The sequence below is a fragment of the Erpetoichthys calabaricus genome, chromosome 18 (assembly GCF_900747795.2).
Source record: "Erpetoichthys calabaricus chromosome 18, fErpCal1.3, whole genome shotgun sequence".
In the NCBI taxonomy this organism is placed as follows: domain Eukaryota; kingdom Metazoa; phylum Chordata; class Cladistia; order Polypteriformes; family Polypteridae; genus Erpetoichthys; species Erpetoichthys calabaricus.
The window spans coordinates 34,690,465-34,710,285 of record NC_041411.2 but is presented as its reverse complement, the minus strand read 5'-3'; the positions used below and the strand labels follow the sequence as shown (position 1 = coordinate 34,710,285).

The window sequence follows — 19,821 nt, the reverse complement described above, 5'->3', positions numbered from 1 at the left end:
GGTGCATCCTGTTTCCCCTGATCATCCTTGAGATGTTTCTGCAGCTTCATTGGAGTCCACCTATGGTACATTCTGTTGACTGGAGATGATTTGGAAAGGCACACACCTGTCTATATAAGGTCCCACAGTTGACAGTTCATGTCAGAGCACAAACCAAGCATGAAGTCAAAGGAATTGTCTGTAGACCTCCAAGACAGGATTGTCTCGAGGTACAAATCTGGGGAAGGTTACAGAAACATTTCTGCTGCTTTGAAGGTCCCAATGAGCACAGTGGCCTCCATCATCCGTAAGTGGAAGAAGTTCGAAACCACCAGGACTCTTCCTAGAGCTGGCCGGCCACCTAAACTGATCGATCGGGGGGAGAAGGGCCTTAGTCAGGGAGGTGACTTAGTCAGAGGTCCTCTGTGGAGAGAGGAGAACCTTCCAGAAGGACAACCATCTCTGCAGCAATCCACAAATCAGGCCTGTATGGTAGAGTGGCCAGACTGAAGCCACTCCTTAGTAAAAGGCACATGGCAGCCCACCTGGAGTTTGCCAAAAGGCACCTGAAGGACTCTCAGACCATGAGAAAGAAACTTCTCTGGTCTGATGAGACAAAGATTGAACTCTTTGGTGTGAATGCCAGGCATCACGTTTGGAGGAAACCAGGCACCGCTCATCACCAGGCCAATACCATCCCTACAGTGAAGCATGGTGTTGGCAGCATCATGCTGTGAGGATGTTTTTCAGCGGCAGGAACTGGGAGACTAGTCAGGATAAAGGGAAAGATGACTGCAGCAATGTACAGAGACATCCTGGATGAAAACCTGCTCCAGAGCGCTCTTGACCTCAGACTGGGGTGACGGTTCATCTTTCAGCAGGACAACGACCCTAAGCACACAGCCAAGATATCAAACCAGTGGCTTCAGGACAACTCTGTGACTGTCCTTGAGTGGCCCAGCCAGAGCCCAGACTTCAATCCGATTGAACATCTCTGGAGAGATCTTAAAATGGCTGTGCACCGACGCTTCCCATCCAACCTGATGGAGCTTGAGAGGTGCTGCAAAGAGGAATGGGCGAAACTGGCCAAGGATAGGTGTGCCAAGCTTGTGGCATCATATTCAAAAAGACTTGAGGCTGTAATTGCTGCCAAAGGTGCATCGACAAAGTATTGAGCAAAGGCTGTGAATACTTATGTACATGGGATTTCTCAGTTTTTATATTTTTAATAAATTTGCAAAAACCTCAAGTAAACTTTTTTCACATTGTCATTATGGGGTGTTGTGTGTAGAATTCTGAGGAAAAAAATGAATTTAATCCATTTTGGAATAAGGCTGTAACATAACAAAATGTGGAAAAAGTGATGCGCTGTGAATACTTTCCGGATGCACTGTGTGTGTGTGTGTGTATATATATATTATATATACAGTGGTGTGAAAAACTATTTGCCCCCTTCCTGATTTCTTATTCTTTTGCATGTTTGTCACACAAAATGTTTCTGATCATCAAACACATTTAACCATTAGTCAAATATAACACAAGTAAACACAAAATGCAGTTTTTAAATGATGGTGTTTATTATTTAGGGAGAAAAAAAATCCAAACCTACATGGCCCTGTGTGAAAAAGTAATTGCCCCCTTGTTAAAAAATAACCTAACTGTGGTGTATCACACCTGAGTTCAATTTCCGTAGCCACCCCCAGGCCTGATTACTGCCACACCTGTTTCAATCAAGAAATCACTTAAATAGGAGCTTCCTGACACAGAGAAGTAGACCAAAAGCACCTCAAAAGCTAGACATCATGCCAAGATCCAAAGAAATTCAGGAACAAATGAGAACAGAAGTAATTGAGATCTATCAGTCTGGTAAAGGTGATAAAGCCATTTCTAAAGCTTTGGGACTCCAGCGAACCACAGTGAGAGCCATTATCCACAAATGGCAAAAACATGGAACAGTGGTGAACCTTCCCAGGAGTGGCCGGCCGACCAAAATTACCCCAAGAGCGCAGAGACGACTCATCCGAGAGGTCACAAAAGACCCCAGGACAACGTCTAAAGAACTGCAGGCCTCACTTGCCTCAATTAAGGTCAGTGTTCACGACTCCACCATAAGAAAGAGACTGGGCAAAAACGGCCTGCATGGCAGATTTCCAAGACGCAAACCACTGTTAAGCAAAAAGAACATTAGGGCTCGTCTCAATTTTGCTAAGAAACATCTCAATGATTGCCAAGACTTTTGGGAAAATACCTTGTGGACTGATGAGTCAAAAGTTGAACTTTTTGGAAGGCAAATGTCCCGTTACATCTGGCGTAAAAGGAACACAGCATTTCAGAAAAAGAACATCATACCAACAGTAAAATATGGTGGTGGTAGTGTGATGGTCTGGGGTTGTTTTGCTGCTTCAGGACCTGGAAGGCTTGCTGTGATAGATGGAACCATGAATTCTACTGTCTACCAAAAAATCCTGAAGGAGAATGTCCGGCCATCTGTTTGTCAACTCAAGCTGAAGAGATCTTGGGTGCTGCAACAGGACAATGACCCAAAACACACCAGCAAATCCACCTCTGAATGGCTGAAGAAAAACAAAATGAAGACTTTGGAGTGGCCTAGTCAAAGTCCTGACCTGAATCCAATTGAGATGCTATGGCATGACCTTAAAAAGACGGTTCATGCTAGAAAACCCTCAAATAAAGCTGAATTACAACAATTTTGCAAAGATGAGTGGGCCAAAATTCCTCCAGAGCGCTGTATAAGACTCATTGCAAATTATCGCAAACGCTTGATTGCAGTTATTGCTGCTAAGGGTGGCCCAACCAGTTATTAGGTTCAGGGGGCAATTACTTTTTCACACAGGGCCATGTAGGTTTGGATTTTTTTTCTCCCTAAATAATAAAAACCACCATTTACAAACTGCATTTTGTGTTTACTTGTGTTATATTTGACTAATGGTTAAATGTGTTTGATCAGAAACATTTTGTGTGACAAACATGCAAAAGAATAAGAAATCAGGAAGGGGGCAAATAGTTTTTCACACCACTGTATATAATATATAGAGAGAGAGAGATAGATATAGATATATAATATAATATATATATATAGAGAGAGAGAGAGATAGATATAGATATATAATATAATATATATATATATATAGAGAGAGAGAGAACCCCCATGTCTCACTGCAACTTGGACGATCCAGTGTATCTCCTATAGAACTAACATGTACTGCTATGAATTACCCAAAATGTCAAACTATACCGATGTCACCAGTCAAAAGTAGGATAACTACTTACCACGACAGAATATAAAAAACACTAATTTAGTTTAAAAAAAGTTAATCGACTTGGAGACCTTAAAACATATTAATGAATGAACTGCTATAGTGCCCAATGCTTTTTTTTTTTTTACGATTATATTTTAATCTGATCGTTTATATTACCAGTTTAAATTCCTCCTCTGCTTAGGTTAAGGGTCTGTTTTTGAACTGCCTTTCCTGAGGTTTCTTCCATTTTTTTTTCCCCCCTACAAGGGTTTTTTGGGAGTTTTTCCTTGTCTTCTTAGAGAGAGTCAGAGTTGGGGTGGGGTTGGGCTGTGAAGAGGCAGGGCCTGTTTAAACCCATTGCGGCACTTTTTTTGTGATTTTGGGCTACGCAAAAATAAATTGTATTGTTTGCAATTTCACTCTGGAAGGTATGCACAGAGTTGTAAATATATCAGATTCAGTTTAACAGTAGCGATGTAAAAAAAACAACTTGGAACAAAAAAAGCACAGTGCAATATTATTGGGTCAACATTAGTTTAGATGGCCGGTATTGTCAAGGGTATAGAGGACAGCCATCTTCTTATTTGCACATGCTTATCAACGTGTAACATGTCCTCAGTGTTTGGCAACTCGGATCAGTGAGAACAACTGCCTCACCTGAAGACTTCTGTCTTCTTTAGCCTCAGCTTAGTGAGTACGAGTACCTTACATCAAGACTTGATGTCTTCTAGTTGAAGAATCTCAGAACATAATTATCATATCCTATTAGATATACGTTGGTTTCTCTATAAAATATTTTATAAACGCAGTATTTTAATATTTGTCATAGATAGATATGCACATACATAATGTGTTAAGTTTTGAATTTCTTAACTGTCTTCTAAATTTGTATAGCACGCTGATCCTGTGAACTGGAGGTGACCTATATAAAAATAAAACAATCTGATCCATATTCACTGCGGTGGGCTGGCACCCTCCCCAAGGTTTGTTTCCTGCCTTGCGCCCTATGTTGGCTGAGACTGGCTCCAGCAGACCCCCGTGACCCTGTAGTTAAGATATAGCGGGTTGGATAATGGATGGACAGGTCCATATTCAGAAGTTAAAACTAAATGTGACACATTCAAGCTCCACCGGAGTCTAGTAATTTACAGCTGAGCTCTTTGGCCATTGGGCCACAATGCCTACAAAAGTAACAGGTTTTCCTAATTTCAGCACAAATTCAGTGAATTCAGAACTGTCCTAGAGTGGGACACCAAGTTAAGTCACATATAACATGAAGGCTACTGGTCCTCAGAGATATTAACTCTGGGAATCGTGGACTGGTAAAGGTTTGCCACACAGGTTTAGAACTCTCTCTAGAGGAATCTTCTCTCCCTGTACCCTTGACACTTCAATTATTTCTAAAGGACCAGAGGGTCTCCTCTATGCTGTTTGTTCCCAAAATGAACAGCAAAATCCCTCTCCTCCAGGTCAGGGTCCATATGCGATGTCCTAATGGTTATGCAGGAAAGTGCTGGCCACCTACTAATTTTTAGGTAATCTCTCCTTGGAATGGACTACCTAGCCACAAAACACTTGATACTGGTCACACTAGCCGTTAGCCCAGAGTCTTGCACCTCTTTCCGTGCCTCCTTGACTACAATCTTTTTATTGATAACGTTAGACCTCATGCAGAATGTTGGGTTTTATATTCCGGGGAACAACAACATGTTTGTATCTAAGCTATGTTTCTCTCCCATGTTGTGGCACCCTCTGCCTATTGACCATCATGGGTATCAAGTACACATACAGGGTACACCACCATTCCCTTCATTCCAAAATTGGCAAAGGAAGGAGCACCATAAGTGGGTGTAGTTCTCCTCTAACAGCCCTTCAAACCCCCCCAACCCCCCCCCAAAGATGCTAATATATTAAATCAGGGCTTCGGGACAGAATTATAACAGTGATAAACATGGAACTGGCTGTGTTACGGTTTTGCAATTTAAGGCATTAACATTATAACACACCGAGTGCCAATAAAAGGCAAAAGAGAGTAACATTCACTTTAAACAAATAAAAACACTTAAAATAATAGGATGGAAATATTGAGCAATGATTAAAATAATCAAACAAAAAGGCAGGAGACAGGAAGAGTACCCCACCAGTTTTTACAGAATAAAATACATATTGGGAGAAATAAATATTTAAAACTAAAAGTATAAGTGTGTTTTTTTGTACAGAATTATCCTTATAGTAGAGAGAGCATTAATAAAAACATCAAAAATTTTCAATATTTGTTATTTATTAAAGTTCTCACTTGATATGAGAAGTCATATAAGTGGGAGAAGAATGAAGGAAATTCCAAAAATTTCTCCCACTCCGATTCAGGCTGTAAGCTTTTAAAACTGCATAACCGCTGCATACAAAAGATCAAATGGCGGGGGAATCGACGGAAACTAGTGGTAGGAATGGCACAGGGCCAATTTCCAGTAAACAAGTCCTAGTGGTAATTAATGAACTGTAAGATTTTTCTTTCAATATTTTTATGCACTAACAACAACTTTCAAGGTCATCAAGCTAAAGAGACTTTGCACATATTTATTTCCTAGTATTCATGTACTGCACTGAACGTGCTTACTGCTGAAACATTAGCTACACAACTGAAAACCAAAAACCTTAATGCCTGGTGAGAAGCCAACCGCAGACCTTTACAAACTGCATGCAGAAACGTGAGCTGAGAAATCCGACATTCAGGGACGTCGAGTAAGCCCGTCACGGGATTTCACTGTCGCGGTTGCTTCTTGGCCTTTTGGCCATGCTTCCTCCAGGTTTTTGAAGCCAAGACTGCATAAGGCTGGCACTGCTTCTCTTGAAACTTTGCATTTCCGTTTTCACCGTTGGCGATGGAGCGGGCTCGGCCTTTTTTGGAGATCCTTTTGCTAACCAGTTCAGCATCATCTTACTGTTGCCAGATCGGTTACTCTTCTGGAGGTATAAAATAATACAAGTGTTTAGCATTCTAAAATATGCATGCAGTATATGACAAAGTACTTGCACCCTTCTTGATTTTCTTTTTATTGCAAATCTTTGACACAATCAAAATTTAAAATTAGGTAAAGGGTACGTCAGTAACTCAAATGACATTTTTTGCACAATAAACAAATATATCCAACACTATTTGTGAAAAAGTAAAAACTGTGTAATTAAATCAACCCAATGAAAAAGATGATTAGTGTCGTGTGATCACATGCTCAGTATGAACCTCAGTATACATTTTGACCTTTACCATCACAGTGAAAGTGTGCAAAGATTCAATAAGTACATACTGCCATGGCCAAAGCTAATTCCTGAAGAGATCAGGACAAAAAAATTAAACAAAAATCTTGTAGATACCTTTCAATCTGGAAAGGGCTACAAAGCCATTTATATGACTCTGGGACTCCAGAGATCCACAAATGGCCACCATGATCTGCAAAACTCTTAGAACAGTATTGTATCTTCCCAGGCTGCCCAAACAAAATTCCTCCAGCTGTGCCGTGTAAAAATCACTCGGAAAGTCACAAAGCATTTAAAAAAAAAATATCCAGCTTTCCTTGTTTTCACAACTGTCAGTGTTTGTGTCCACAATCAGAAGGGCATTTGGCAAAGATGTGCTTCACTGAAGACCATCTCTGCTAACCAGGAAGAACATCACATCAATGGACATCCCCAACTTGCTATAAAGTGAAACAATATTTCACAAGCCTTTTGGGAAAATGTTCTATGGGCAGAGGAGGCAAAAGAGGATATTTTAGAGACTAATGGCTCTCAACCAGGGGTCCCTAATAAACTTCAAGATGACTAAAATAACAGCAAAGTTCTTTTATCACTTAAAATCAAGCTAGAATGGAGCTATTAAACCCACCTTTATAAAGTGGACTGCTTTATTAATATTCAAAACATATTGCTTACAGTGCACAATGACTGTTAGTTTATCTCAAAGACCCTTTTCAAAGTGCACTTCATATATAAGCGGTATATGTCTAGGGTAAGGACACATCATTCCACAGTAGGAGCATCATGCCAACAGTCCAACATGGTGGTAAAAGTATAATCGTGTATAGATGCTTTGGTGTCTCAGAACATGGGCACTTTGCCATAAATGAAGAAGCTGTGCAATTCTGTTCTGAATCAGAACTCTCTTCGGGAGTAGTTGGGTCATGCAGCAAGAAAATGATCAAAACACAAAAAGAAGTACACATTAGGGTGACTAAAAAAACAAAATGGAAGTGCTTACTGACTTTTTCAAAGTCCATAACAAAACACAACAAATATGCTCTGTAATACTGTACCTGAAATGAGCGGTTCATGCTAGAAAACCTACGAATATTTCTAAATAAAAGCAGTTCTGCAGGGTATACTGGGATATAGTTCCATGCCAATTTTTAAGTACAGGGATGAATCGGTTTTTTTTACATGGTGGTGCTCAATAACTGTTCATTCAGTAAATAAAATTGGGCAAAAACAGTGTAATTTGTTCACTTATTTATCAGATAGCCAAAGACCTGGTAATGTTCAGTGTCAACCTTTTTCCACAAACGAGAAAATCAGGAAAGGGGATGCATATTATTTTTACAGTATTGCAGATCAAACATTATCTTAATAAATCTTTGTTCAGTTCATTTTTAACCAAATATACTGTTCTGGTCTATTTAACATATTAATTGAATTTCCATATTAGTTTAGTACAATACAGGGTACCAGGAAGCTGAATTTTATCCTGATAACACTAGACACAAGGATGTCACTTGCCCAAGAAGAGGTACTTGTCTTTTGAAGAGGACATTTCTTCATAATGAGATCATTCTGAGTGCCACTCAATCTAAAATAACACCTCTGGAATGTGTGAGAAAATTACAGAACCTGCATAAAACGCACACAGGCACAGAGAGAATGTGCAAACCACAGTATCTGGCTAGAATACTGGCGATAGCAAGCAGCATTACCAAACCAACCCATATGTCAATTCCTTATTTCTTCAACTATGACAGCTGATTCATTCTAAATCATCATATGTTTATTTTCATATGTTAATCTCCCACATGGTTTCTGACATTTCCGGTGCCTCAGTCAATTATTAGTTCATTTTGCCCCTAAGAAAAGTTTCACTTTCTCTCTTCTCCCAATGACTGAAGACTCCATTTGGCCCTATTTTAAGCATGTACGTGTGCTTCAAAATTGATTGTAATCTGATACAGGGTTTAAGCATTTTGTGCAATGCTGCCAATGAACCCTGCAATGAAATAAGAATGTTAAAAATAGAGAGAGATGGATGGATTGGTAATTTACAAATGGAGCAACTCTGGATTACATGTAATGCTTAGAAGTGCAACAATATGCCTGACTGAGTTGACATCATAACAGTTGTGTTGTGGTCAAGATAATAATCTTATGAGACATGTACCATATATAGTAATTACCTCGGCAGAATCCGGCTCGATGGGTTTAATGCGCTCAGGCACATTATTTCTGGAATTGTTGACAATGGAAGAAACTGGATGAAGGCAGATGGCTTCAATTGGGTGAATAAGTTTGAAAGCCTCTTGGGCCTTTATCTCTCCAAAGTCCAGCCAGCGTCTGATTTTATCCTCTCCATCTAGAACTGCTGGCATTCTAAATGTAAAGCAAAAGGTCAGAGGTGTAACAGGTCTGGACTGTTTGGATTGGTCTTTCCTGTAGCATATACATTTCTGCAGTTCTGGATACTCAACCCTTCATCTATCAATCAATCCCGTGCTTACAGACAACCTCTACAATTCTGAATCAAGTCAGTTATATAACATTAATTGAGAACCAGTCTATTATTAAATCAAAGGCTGTATTAAAATCCCCCCCCCACCCCCATCACCACAATTTAAAAATTTTGATAATTGTTTAAGTTTGTTCATCTCGTCTTCAATCGCTGAAAATAAATATTTTTTCTTTTATGAAAGGCATATATATTACCCATATTTTCCATTCAGCTCTAATATTAGAATTATCCATTTGCTGAAATGGTCAGTTTTTCTGCCAATAATTTTCCTTTAATTGCACCCGTTACAATTGCTCAAATAGAGTGGTTTCTACAAAATAACCTGAGTTCACAGCCTCATTGATTCCTCCAGGAGATTAAATCAGAAGGACATGAATGTGTCTCTTGCAAAAAAAAAAAATTAAAATCTGCTTTAACTCTAAATAGTTACATCTCAAATATCCCTAACATTAACAGAACACAAAGATAAAGAAACAAACAATTATAGCACAATTAGAACTTGAACACGTTTTGTATGTTTTGTGTAAGATAGTTGTGAGTTTCATTATAATGGACTGGTACACCCATTTCTTTGTTTGTAACTGATGCTGCTGGTATAGGGTCTGGCTCCCCGCAGTACTAGAAGAAGCATACTTAGAAAATTACCCAATGGAAATCCGTATCTCCAGAAACCTCAATGTATTCATTGACTTAAATGTTGATGTACAGTAATCCCTCCTCCATCGCGGGGGTTGCGTTCCAGAAAATCCGCGAAGTAGAAACCATATGTTTATATGGTTATTTTTATATTGTCATGCTTGGGTCACAGATTTGCGCAGAAACACAGGAGGTTGTAGAGAGACAGGAACGTTATTCAAACACTGCAAACAAACATTTGTCTCTTTTTCAAAAGTTTAAACTGTGCTCCATGACAAGACAGAGATGACAGTTCCGTCTCACAATTAAACGAATGCAAACATATCTTCCTCTTCAAAGGAGTGCGTGTCAGGAGCAGTGACTGTCACAGAGATAGAGAGAAAAGCAAACAAATCAATAGGGCTGTTTGGCTTTTAAGTATGCGAAGCACCGCGGCACAAAGCTGTTGAAGGCGGCAGCTCACACCCCCTCCGTCAGGAGCAGACAAAGAGAGAGAGATAGAGAGAGACAGAGTTTGTTTTTCAATCAAAAATCAATACGTGCCCTTCGAGCTTTTAAGTATGCGAAGCACCGTGCAGCATGTCGTTTCAGGAAGCAGCTGCACAAAAGATAGCAACGTGAAGATAATCTTTCAGCATTTTTAGACGAGCGTCCGTATCGTCTAGGTGTGTGAACAGCCCCCCTGCTCAATCCCCCTACGTCAGGATCAGAGAAAGTCAGCGCAAGAGAGAGAGAAAAGTAAGCTGGGTAGCTTCTCAGCCATCTGCCAATAGCGTCCCTTGTATGAAATCAACTGGGCAAACCAACTGAGGAAGTATGTACCAGAAATTAAAAGACCCATTGTCCGCAGAAATCCGCGAACCAGCAAAAAATCCGCGATATATATTTAAATATGCTTATATATAAAATCTGCGATGGAGTGAAGCCGCGAAAGGTGAAGCGCGATATAGCGAGGGATTACTGTATAAAGAAAACCTCAATAAAAATCCAAGTGCATGGACCCCTAATTAGATTGAAAAAACATTACATGGACTAAAAACAGTGTTACTTGATAAATCAAATACATTAAACCATACATTCTTTAAAGCAATGAACAACTGATAGAAAAAGGCCACCTACCGATCATGTATTCCTTTCATAGCTTTGGAAGCTTCCACAGTAATAATAGTATAGCTATAGAGAGGTTCTCCACCAACTGGGGATTTCCAGCAGTCAAACAAGCCAGCAATTGTAAGCAGTCGCCAACCGTTCCAGACCTCCGAGTCCACCAACTCTTCAGGCTGCAGAAAAATACAAGAAGAATAGCTTAGTCAGCCATCCTCCAAGGATATACTATACCTGACTATTACCAAAGAACTCAATTCACCCACATCCTTGACAGGAGTCTAAGGTGACATTCCACTATAAAGTACTAGCATTAGAAAAATGTACAAGTCTTACATCATTCTTAACTTTGTTTACATCTTGAGGAAAGTAGATGAAGTAAGGCTGAATCTCTGTCTTGCTTCTCTGCCACTCGTAGAAGCCATCAGCTAAGACTACACAGCGTTGTCCTTTAAAGAAAGGTTCCTAAAAGAAAGCAAACTGGTGTAACTCAGTAAATGTGCTATTTAAATATGTGACACTTTCGAGAAAAAGCATTCGACTAAAGAATTCACATTGACATTAGCCAACATGTTGGCTATGGTTGGTTCCTCCCTTGTACCCAGTGCTGCTGGGATAGTCTCCAACTACTTGTAACCCAGAACTTGAGTATGGAGTTCTGAAAAGTAACAGATGCATCAGTTAAACACAATTTCATACTTTGGTAAAAAATGTTCTTAACATGCCATTCAGATTGTAAAGGTCAAAAATCAGTTTTGTTATCCTTAGTTACAACATCATTTATTAAAACACTGATTCAGTGAAACTACAGGTTCTCCTATTATTGTTAGTTGATCTTAGTCAGCAATTAAGGTGAGATTTATTTACTTATTTTCAAGTTTTTCTGGAAACAGAAATGTGACTGTTAAAAAATTCCATGTTTGTGCACTTTTTTTAAACATACAAAATGTTTATGTGCAGCGTGTTTTGCAATAACTATCCTGAAACATTACAAATGAGCTTACTGTAATGTTTACCTACTAATTTATATGTTGTGAAATTTCTAATTAAAAAAAATCAATATCATAAAAACTATGCACTGGAGCTCTGTTTTTAATTTTATGATGTGTCCTGGCAAATACTGAATGCTTTTCTTGTACTGTATTTAACAGGGTCTTTTTTTGTTTGTTTGTTTGGACACAACACTTGTTGGCTGCTTTTTCTTAACTCATCCCAAACTGGCTCTAGTAGATTTAGTTCAGGTGACTGTGGAGACCAAGTCATCTGTTACAACAATCCAACAGTATCCTTCATTGTCCAATACCTCTTATACAACCTGCAGGTGTGTTTCGAGTCATTATTCTGTTGAAAAACAAATGATCGCCCAACTACGCGCAAAGCAGATGTGTTACTGAAAAATGCTACAGTAGCTATGCTGATTAAGGGTGCATTTAATTCTAAATACAGATTTCAACTTGAACCTAAAGATACTTTAAGCAAATTTATCTGTTGACTTGTACTTTATCGTTCAAGTTTTAGTCTTCTATAAGTGAAAAAGTAATGTAGAGATGATGGGGAATGCAAGTAGTTATGCTAATTATAAGCAAAGTGCACATCTTGTACATTGATCAGAATGAGAATTAGTAGCTGCTTTTGTTTTAATGAATTTTGTATAGGCTATCCCCCCAATTACTTCTCAGATTATTGGACTTCTCATAAAAAAATGTCTCATTATTTTTAAAAGATAGAAGACTACAGTGCTGAAAATATGTTTTCAAACAGCAACTGACATACCTTGTATGACTTTTTCTGCATCATACCGTCACTTCGGCAGTTACTTGTACTGTATTGCATTTTACTGGGTTCATTCTCCTGAAACCAGGATGGGATTAGACCCCACCTCATGGCAGAGATCACAAACTCGTCAGAGGCAGCATCCTGCAGAAACATATTATGAGACTGATAAAACCTTGTGTCATTCGGGGAAAAAGGAAATGATAATATTGTACCTTCAATTCAAAGGTTATATACAATATGTGTAAGATGTTATAAAAGATTCAGGCACAAATGCTGAATGCTATTTCAAATATTAATTCTAAAAAATGTGGGCAGCATGGTAAAGCAGATGCACAACTTTGGGACACAGTGCAGTCCTGGGATGTACTAGGAAGGATCTAGTCAGGCTTGGGAAGAATTGTTTACCCATAAGCTCTAGATGTGTAGAATTGAATTCAAATTTTAAACATAACAACCATCTTGGGCCTAGTTGTTATTGGAAGAATTACTACAGGATGTTAAGGTTGTGGATGTCACAGATTCAAAGTACTAACATAAATAGTAAATACTTGATGCTCAACAATTTAAATAAAACTGTGGTCAAAGGATCTTTGCAAAATGATTGAGAGAGACCAGTAATTTATAAGAACAGTGTGAATGATCAGCCAAAACAATGCTTAAATCTTAGGAATAACTGTAGCTAATGTGTCCCCTTAAATGCAAATTTATGTTAGAAAATCAGAAGTCATTTCAAGGCCAGTCATTGCCAAAAAAAAAGCACATCAGAAGGCCACAGTATAACGTGGTGGCTTTTATTTGCAGTTTGCAAATTATCCCCATGTTTTGTGAATTTCTACCCATTCCCCAAAAAACCCTGTAAGGTTCACTAATTTAGTATCTCCTAATTGCCTTTGAGTGAGAATGGGTTTGGTGGCATTTGTATGTGCCCCGAGATCAACTGGAATTCTATTTCTTTCTTTCTCTGTGATCATTGTTGCCAAATTTTTCTTATTCTCGGTGAACCCATCATTTAAGGCAGATATGCAAACTGATAACTACATAAACATTAAAGCATTAGTCTGTATATTTAAAACATAAAGAAAATACCTTCTGAAAATGTCTTTGTGACACTAGGACAGGACTGTTAGATTGTGGGCTTTTGTTGTAAGAAGGTGCATACTTGTTTTGATCTCCATCTCTCCACTGAGGAGTCCTGTGTCTGCCCTGTCTGTCCAAGTATCTACAAGCACGTCTGATCTCCTCAGGAGCAAGAGTACAGGCAGTGCGTCCACACATAACAGAGCAAATTCTGCACCACTAAAAAGAGAGACAGAAAATGTATGTATATATAATATAATAAAATATAAACTTTATATATATATAAGTGAACTGGGGGGAAATGTTCATTAATGTGTGTGCTCCAATAATGGTGAATACACTTTGCACAGAATTTCATTTCTGTCAGGTTTTATTAGAAATATCACACAGTTCTGGCTTAAAGCCACTAAGCCTTCCTAAGGAATACAGTGCAAATGGAAGGACATTTTGAATACTAAGGATGACAATTTACATCATCTTCTATGTGTACACATTATTTCAAAGAACCCATGAACTATTAATGCCACTCCAGTGCTGTATAATTATATATTCCAGCAGATTGCACATTAGTGAGTTATGCTGAAATTACACTGTACTCTGTACACAAGGTAATAAGCTTGAAGCAGGGTAGCAATATCTGATATTCTGCAGATGAACTGCCATGTCTAATTGCAGATGTGTGCAAGAGTGGGTTCGGTGATGGATAGCTGCACCACAGTGTGTTCTTGCTTTTCCCTTAAATGCTATGTTAAATTTTCATCACAATATTCATAGTATTTGAAGAAAGATATAATGTAAGTAGGGTGGCATGGTGCACTGCTGCTTTGCAGTAAGAAGTCCAGGGTTCACGACCTATAGGTTCTGCCTGCAAGGAGTTTGCATGTCTGTGTGGGTTTCCTCCTACTGTCTAAAGACATGCAGGTTAGATGAACTGTTGACATTAAATTGTCCCTAGTATGTGGGTATGTGTGTTTGCAATGTGATGGACTGACTCCCTATCCAGGGTTTGTTCCTGCCAGCTTCCAATGCTGGTTGAGGTAGTATCCAGCACCCCCGACAACCCTGGTCTGGATTCTGTGGGACAGAAAATATCATGATATGTAATATAAGTACGTACATTAAAAGAGGCTTTAAAATATCTTACTAATTCCACTATTGACGCTTGCCTAAAGAGTAGAGAACGTGTCAGTACCTATACCTGGAGATACAGTAATTCTGAGGTTCTGTGCTTCTTGTCAACCACTCAGGTCTGCTGATGAATGGCGTCTGGTGATGCCTCCTCTGTCTGGTATCAAATCTCAGTCCACACTTTTCTTCATGTGTAGTTTCAAACTGGTGCAATCAGCTACCTATCTCAATTCAAAATTCTGACTCCCTCGATGTGTTTAAGAAAAGTCTGATGACTCTCCTTTGGTGAATTTTCGTCTGATAGGTTTTGTAACGTAGGAATTGTAACTATCTTATGTTTTGCTCCGAGCTCTTCACTCGTGATCAGTTTTGTGACCTGTTCTGTAACATTTGTTCTCAAACAGCCCCAAGACTGATGTTGCCCTCTTCTGTAAGTCACTTTGGATACAAGTCTACTAAGCAAATAAATGTAAACGTAAAATGTAGTACAGAGTGAGACAAAAAACAAATTAGGGCGTGTTTTGATTTATTCAGAAACAGCAGCATGAAAACCTTTCCACCCTCCACTGTTATTTTTTTACAACCCCAGGTGCGCAGTGCAAACAAAGGCAGTCGTTTAGCGCCGGAAGGGCATAATTTTAAAAACAAACTGAAATCGCGCCAACTATTACACCGCTTGTTCACTTTTCATAAATGACAGCGACAGTCTAATTGTATGCGTTTTCACTGATGCTTCAAGATTATTATAACAACACACATTTCACACACTACATGCTATGCGTTGTGTGCATCTAGCCCGTCATTTCTTTTTTACTACCATTTTTACGAAGCTTTGATGCTTCAAACAAACTGTTTTGCGCTTTATTTTGTCCTGTTTAAAATATACGTACTTTCCACATTACGTTTACAACTTTGCCTGTTTAACTTGATTTTAATCCTCATCGCGACAGTACATTATGTTATATAATATTACTCATTTACAATGAATAAGTCAGGTTTATTTATGTAAAACTGGATGGAAAATAGCACACACACAAATCTGTTTACCTCGGACAAGAGAAGTCGCACTGTCCGGCTCTCACAGTTCTCCCCACCGAAGAACGTCAAAAGTTGTCACGTGAGAGTAAACCGCCAATCACACGCTTCACTTTGTGCGCCCTTCCCGCCCACCTGACGGGGAGGGTCTACTATGAAGAGGCCGGCGTGTGGATCACGAGGTCGGGGTATAGGTGGGAGTTGTGATTCGATTCTTTTAAACTACCAGTTTTAATCAATTTGTTTGAGTAGAAAAAAAATCGCAACGATATATATTCCTGTCATAGCTCATGTTTAATATGAGGGGGTGGCACATTTACATTTACATTTTACACATTTATTTGTCCTCACAGATGGCGCAGTGGTAGTGCTGCTTTGCAGTAAGGAGACTGTGGAAGATTGTGGGTTCGCTTCCCGGTTCCTCCCTGTGTGGATAGCGCTTTGAGTACTGAGAAAAGTGCTATATAAATGTAATGAATTATTATTATTACAAATGCTCAAAAATGGGAGGTCGGCGCACTTTAATTGGACTGTGACTAATGTGGTCGCGATTTGTTTCGTAGGACTCGCTGAAGAGTAGTTAAAAAAAGAGATTCGTTCACGAATGACCATCCATTTTTTCAAACCTGCTTATCCGGAGCACGGTCGCGGGGCTGCCGGAGCCTACTCCAGCAGGCATCTGGCACATGACAGGTACAACACCCGGACAGTGTACCAGTCTATCTTAAGATGAACACACATATACAGTGGTGTGAAAAACTTTTTGCCCCCTTCCTGATTTCTTATTCTTTTGCATGTTTGTCACACAAAATGTTTCTGATCATCAAACACATTTAACCATTAGTCAAATATAACACAAGTAAACACAAAATGCAGTTTGTAAATGGTGGTTTTTATTATTTAGGGAGAAAAAAAAAATCCAAACCTACATGGCCCTGTGTGAAAAAGTAATTGCCCCCTGAACCTAATAACTGGTTGGGCCACCCTTAGCAGCAATAACTGCAATCAAGCGTTTGCGATAACTTGCAATGAGTCTTTTACAGCGCTCTGGAGGAATTTTGGCCCACTCATCTTTGCAAAATTGTTGTAATTCAGCTTTATTTGAGGGTTTTCTAGCATGAACCGCCTTTTTAAGGTCATGCCATAGCATCTCAATTGGATTCAGGTCAGGACTTTGACTAGGCCACTCCAAAGTCTTCATTTTGTTTTTCTTCAGCCATTCAGAGGTGGATTTGCTGGTGTGTTTTGGGTCATTGTCCTGTTGCAGCACCCAAGATCGCTTCAGCTTGAGTTGACGAACAGATGGCCGGACATTCTCCTTCAGGATTTTTTGGTAGACAGTAGAATTCATGGTTCCATCTATCACAGCAAGCCTTCCAGGTCCTGAAGCAGCAAAACAACCCCAGACCATCACACTACCACCACCATATTTTACTGTTGGTATGATGTTCTTTTTCTGAAATGCTGTGTTCCTTTTACGCCAGATGTAACGGGACATTTGCCTTCCAAAAAGTTCAATTTTTGTCTCATCAGTCCACAAGGTATTTTCCCAAAAGTCTTGGCAATCATTGAGATGTTTCTTAGCAAAATTGAGACGAGCCCTAATGTTCTTTTTGCTTAACAGTGGTTTGCGTCTTGGAAATCTGCCATGCAGGCCGTTTTTGCCCAGTCTCTTTCTTATGGTGGAGTCGTGAACACTGACCTTAATTGAGGCAAGTGAGGCCTGCAGTTCTTTAGACGTTGTCCTGGGGTCTTTTGTGACCTCTCGGATGAGTCGTCTCTGCGCTCTTGGGGTAATTTTGGTCGGCCGGCCACTCCTGGGAAGGTTCACCACTGTTCCATGTTTTTGCCATTTGTGGATAATGGCTCTCACTGTGGTTCGCTGGAGTCCCAAAGCTTTAGAAATGGCTTTATAACCTTTACCAGACTGATAGATCTCAATTACTTCTGTTCTCATTTGTTCCTGAATTTCTTTGGATCTTGGCATGATGTCTAGCTTTTGAGGTGCTTTTGGTCTACTTCTCTGTGTCAGGAAGCTCCGATTTTAAGTGATTTCTTGATTGAAACAGGCGTGGCAGTAATCAGGCCTGGGGGTGGCTACAGAAATTGAACTCAGGTGTGATACACCACAGTTAGGTTATTTTTTAACAAGGGGGCAATTACTTTTTCACACAGGGCCATGTAGGTTTGGATTTTTTTTCTCCCTAAATAATAAAAACCATCATTTAAAAACTGCATTTTGTGTTTACTTGTGTTATATTTGACTAATGGTTAAATGTGTTTGATGATCAGAAACATTTTGTGTGACAAACATGCAAAAGAATAAGAAATCAGGAAGGGGGCAAATAGTTTTTCACACCACTGTATCAACTGAACAGAATCCATCTTCAGCTTAACATGGATGAGGAAACCCACCTGCAAACGGCGAGAACGTGTAGACGCCATGCATACCAACGCATGTTCACTTTACTCCTAATTTTTTTTTTATAAATTATAACAAAACATTTTCATTTTATATATTTAAGACCCTGTGTTCGGATTCAGCGGGTTGGAAAATGGATGGATGGATGGATATTTAAGACCATTATTGCTGCTTGAAATTCTGTTACCCGCCGGTATTATTTGATTGTTACTCATTTTGTCTAACATGTACTGTGTTTCTCCGTCTATTCACATTTCATAGTGTGGAGTATTTAATTTGTGTTGTCATTACTGTGTTTAGTGGTCCCAGTCAGCGGCAATTCGTTGAACTTAATATGTTCAGAGTAGCAGGCGTTATAATTTTAGTTAATATACACTTAAGTATGGGAAAATACTAATTAAAGTATGTAGACCACTATATTGTTACATCCATCCATCCATTATCCAACCCGCTATATCCCAACTACAGGGTCATGGGGGTCTGCTGGAGCCAATCCCAGCCAACACAGGGCGCAAGGCAGGAAACAAACCCCGGGCAGGGCGCCAGCCCACCGCAGTATATTGTTACAGCCTGGGGTAATTTTAAAATTGATAAAAGTTATGTTTCATTATTCAGTGTATATTTGTTCAGGGAGTTCTCTTAGTGTTGTATAATATTACCATGGAAATCATGATTTATAGTAAGTAAAAAAAAATTTAAACGTAAAAATGTTTAATTCCTTTATTCCAAACTTCTGTCAACGTAGATATGCTTGACAAGATGTCCTTTCTGAGTCCTATTAACATTGTGAATTCCAGCTGTTGAAATTATGATTTTGCGGTAAACTAAACATTGCATGATATTGCTCTAATGTCTCTGGGAGATTTATATTTTCCTTATCTCAAAGAGAAGTCAATAACGGTATGTTTAACACATTGTCTTGTACTGTATAAGCTCTGTTACTATTTTACAATTTTAATACGGAAATGTGTATATTCACTAAGTAAAATAGCTTAGTAAAATGAAAAGTTACAACGGGAGCCTCTGAATATAGATCTCAGTGTTTCTGTTGATATATTTTGTTGCACGGTAACTGCTTTATTGCTTTGAACTCGATTTCAGTATTACACTTTGTTGTGCTTACATTGCCCCCTGCTCATGAACATCATTATAAATGACAAGTGGTTCTTTGCCAACTACATGGTGGGGTACTCGGCTCTGGTCCTGGAGGGCCACAGTGGTTGCAGGTTTCTGCTTTAACCAAATCTGTAATCAGAACCCATTCATACTACTATTAAAGTAATTTTTTTTTAAGGGGGGGGGGGGAGGGCTTAGTTTTAGTAAACTTTTTATGAATCAGAAACCTTAATTTCATGTTTTAGTTTTAAACAGCTGCATTACTTAATACTGAGGTGCAATTGACCAAGGAAACACCCACTTCCCGGCTAATGTGCCTCCATTTAAATCTGTGGATATGCTTCATGAAGTATGTGTTAATAACATTTTTTGAAATAAAAGAGAGAAGGGAATGACAAAGAGGCACAAATCTGTTCCAGACCAGAAAATATAATGTTCTCAGAGAACAAAAAATCCATTGTTATAAAGATTTGTCTTGGAAGTATGAAAGCACTAATAAGCCATATAATTCAAATACC

General features: G+C 39.0%; 1 protein-coding gene across 3 annotated transcripts; it reads right to left on the bottom strand.

Moving 5' to 3' along the window:
* Window positions 1-5,502: 5,502 nt before the first annotated feature.
* Window positions 5,503-15,873, bottom strand: hmces (5-hydroxymethylcytosine binding, ES cell specific). Of its 3 annotated transcripts, XM_028824732.2 has the most exons (7): window positions 15,778-15,873; window positions 13,612-13,821; window positions 12,523-12,666; window positions 11,086-11,214; window positions 10,765-10,925; window positions 8,678-8,870; window positions 5,503-6,203 (listed from the first exon to the last, which is right to left on the bottom strand). In XM_028824732.2, the coding sequence occupies exons 2-7, from the start codon at window positions 13,798-13,800 to the stop codon at window positions 5,991-5,993; spliced, it is 1,029 nt and encodes a 342-aa protein (XP_028680565.1). In that variant the 5' UTR covers window positions 13,801-13,821; window positions 15,778-15,873; the 3' UTR covers window positions 5,503-5,990. The 3 variants fall into 3 exon arrangements, with proteins under 3 accessions (XP_028680565.1, XP_028680566.1, XP_051777140.1); XM_028824733.2 differs by lacking the exon at window positions 12,523-12,666; XM_051921180.1 differs by lacking the exon at window positions 15,778-15,873 and having other exon boundaries at window positions 13,612-13,849.
* Window positions 15,874-19,821: the final 3,948 nt, after the last annotated feature.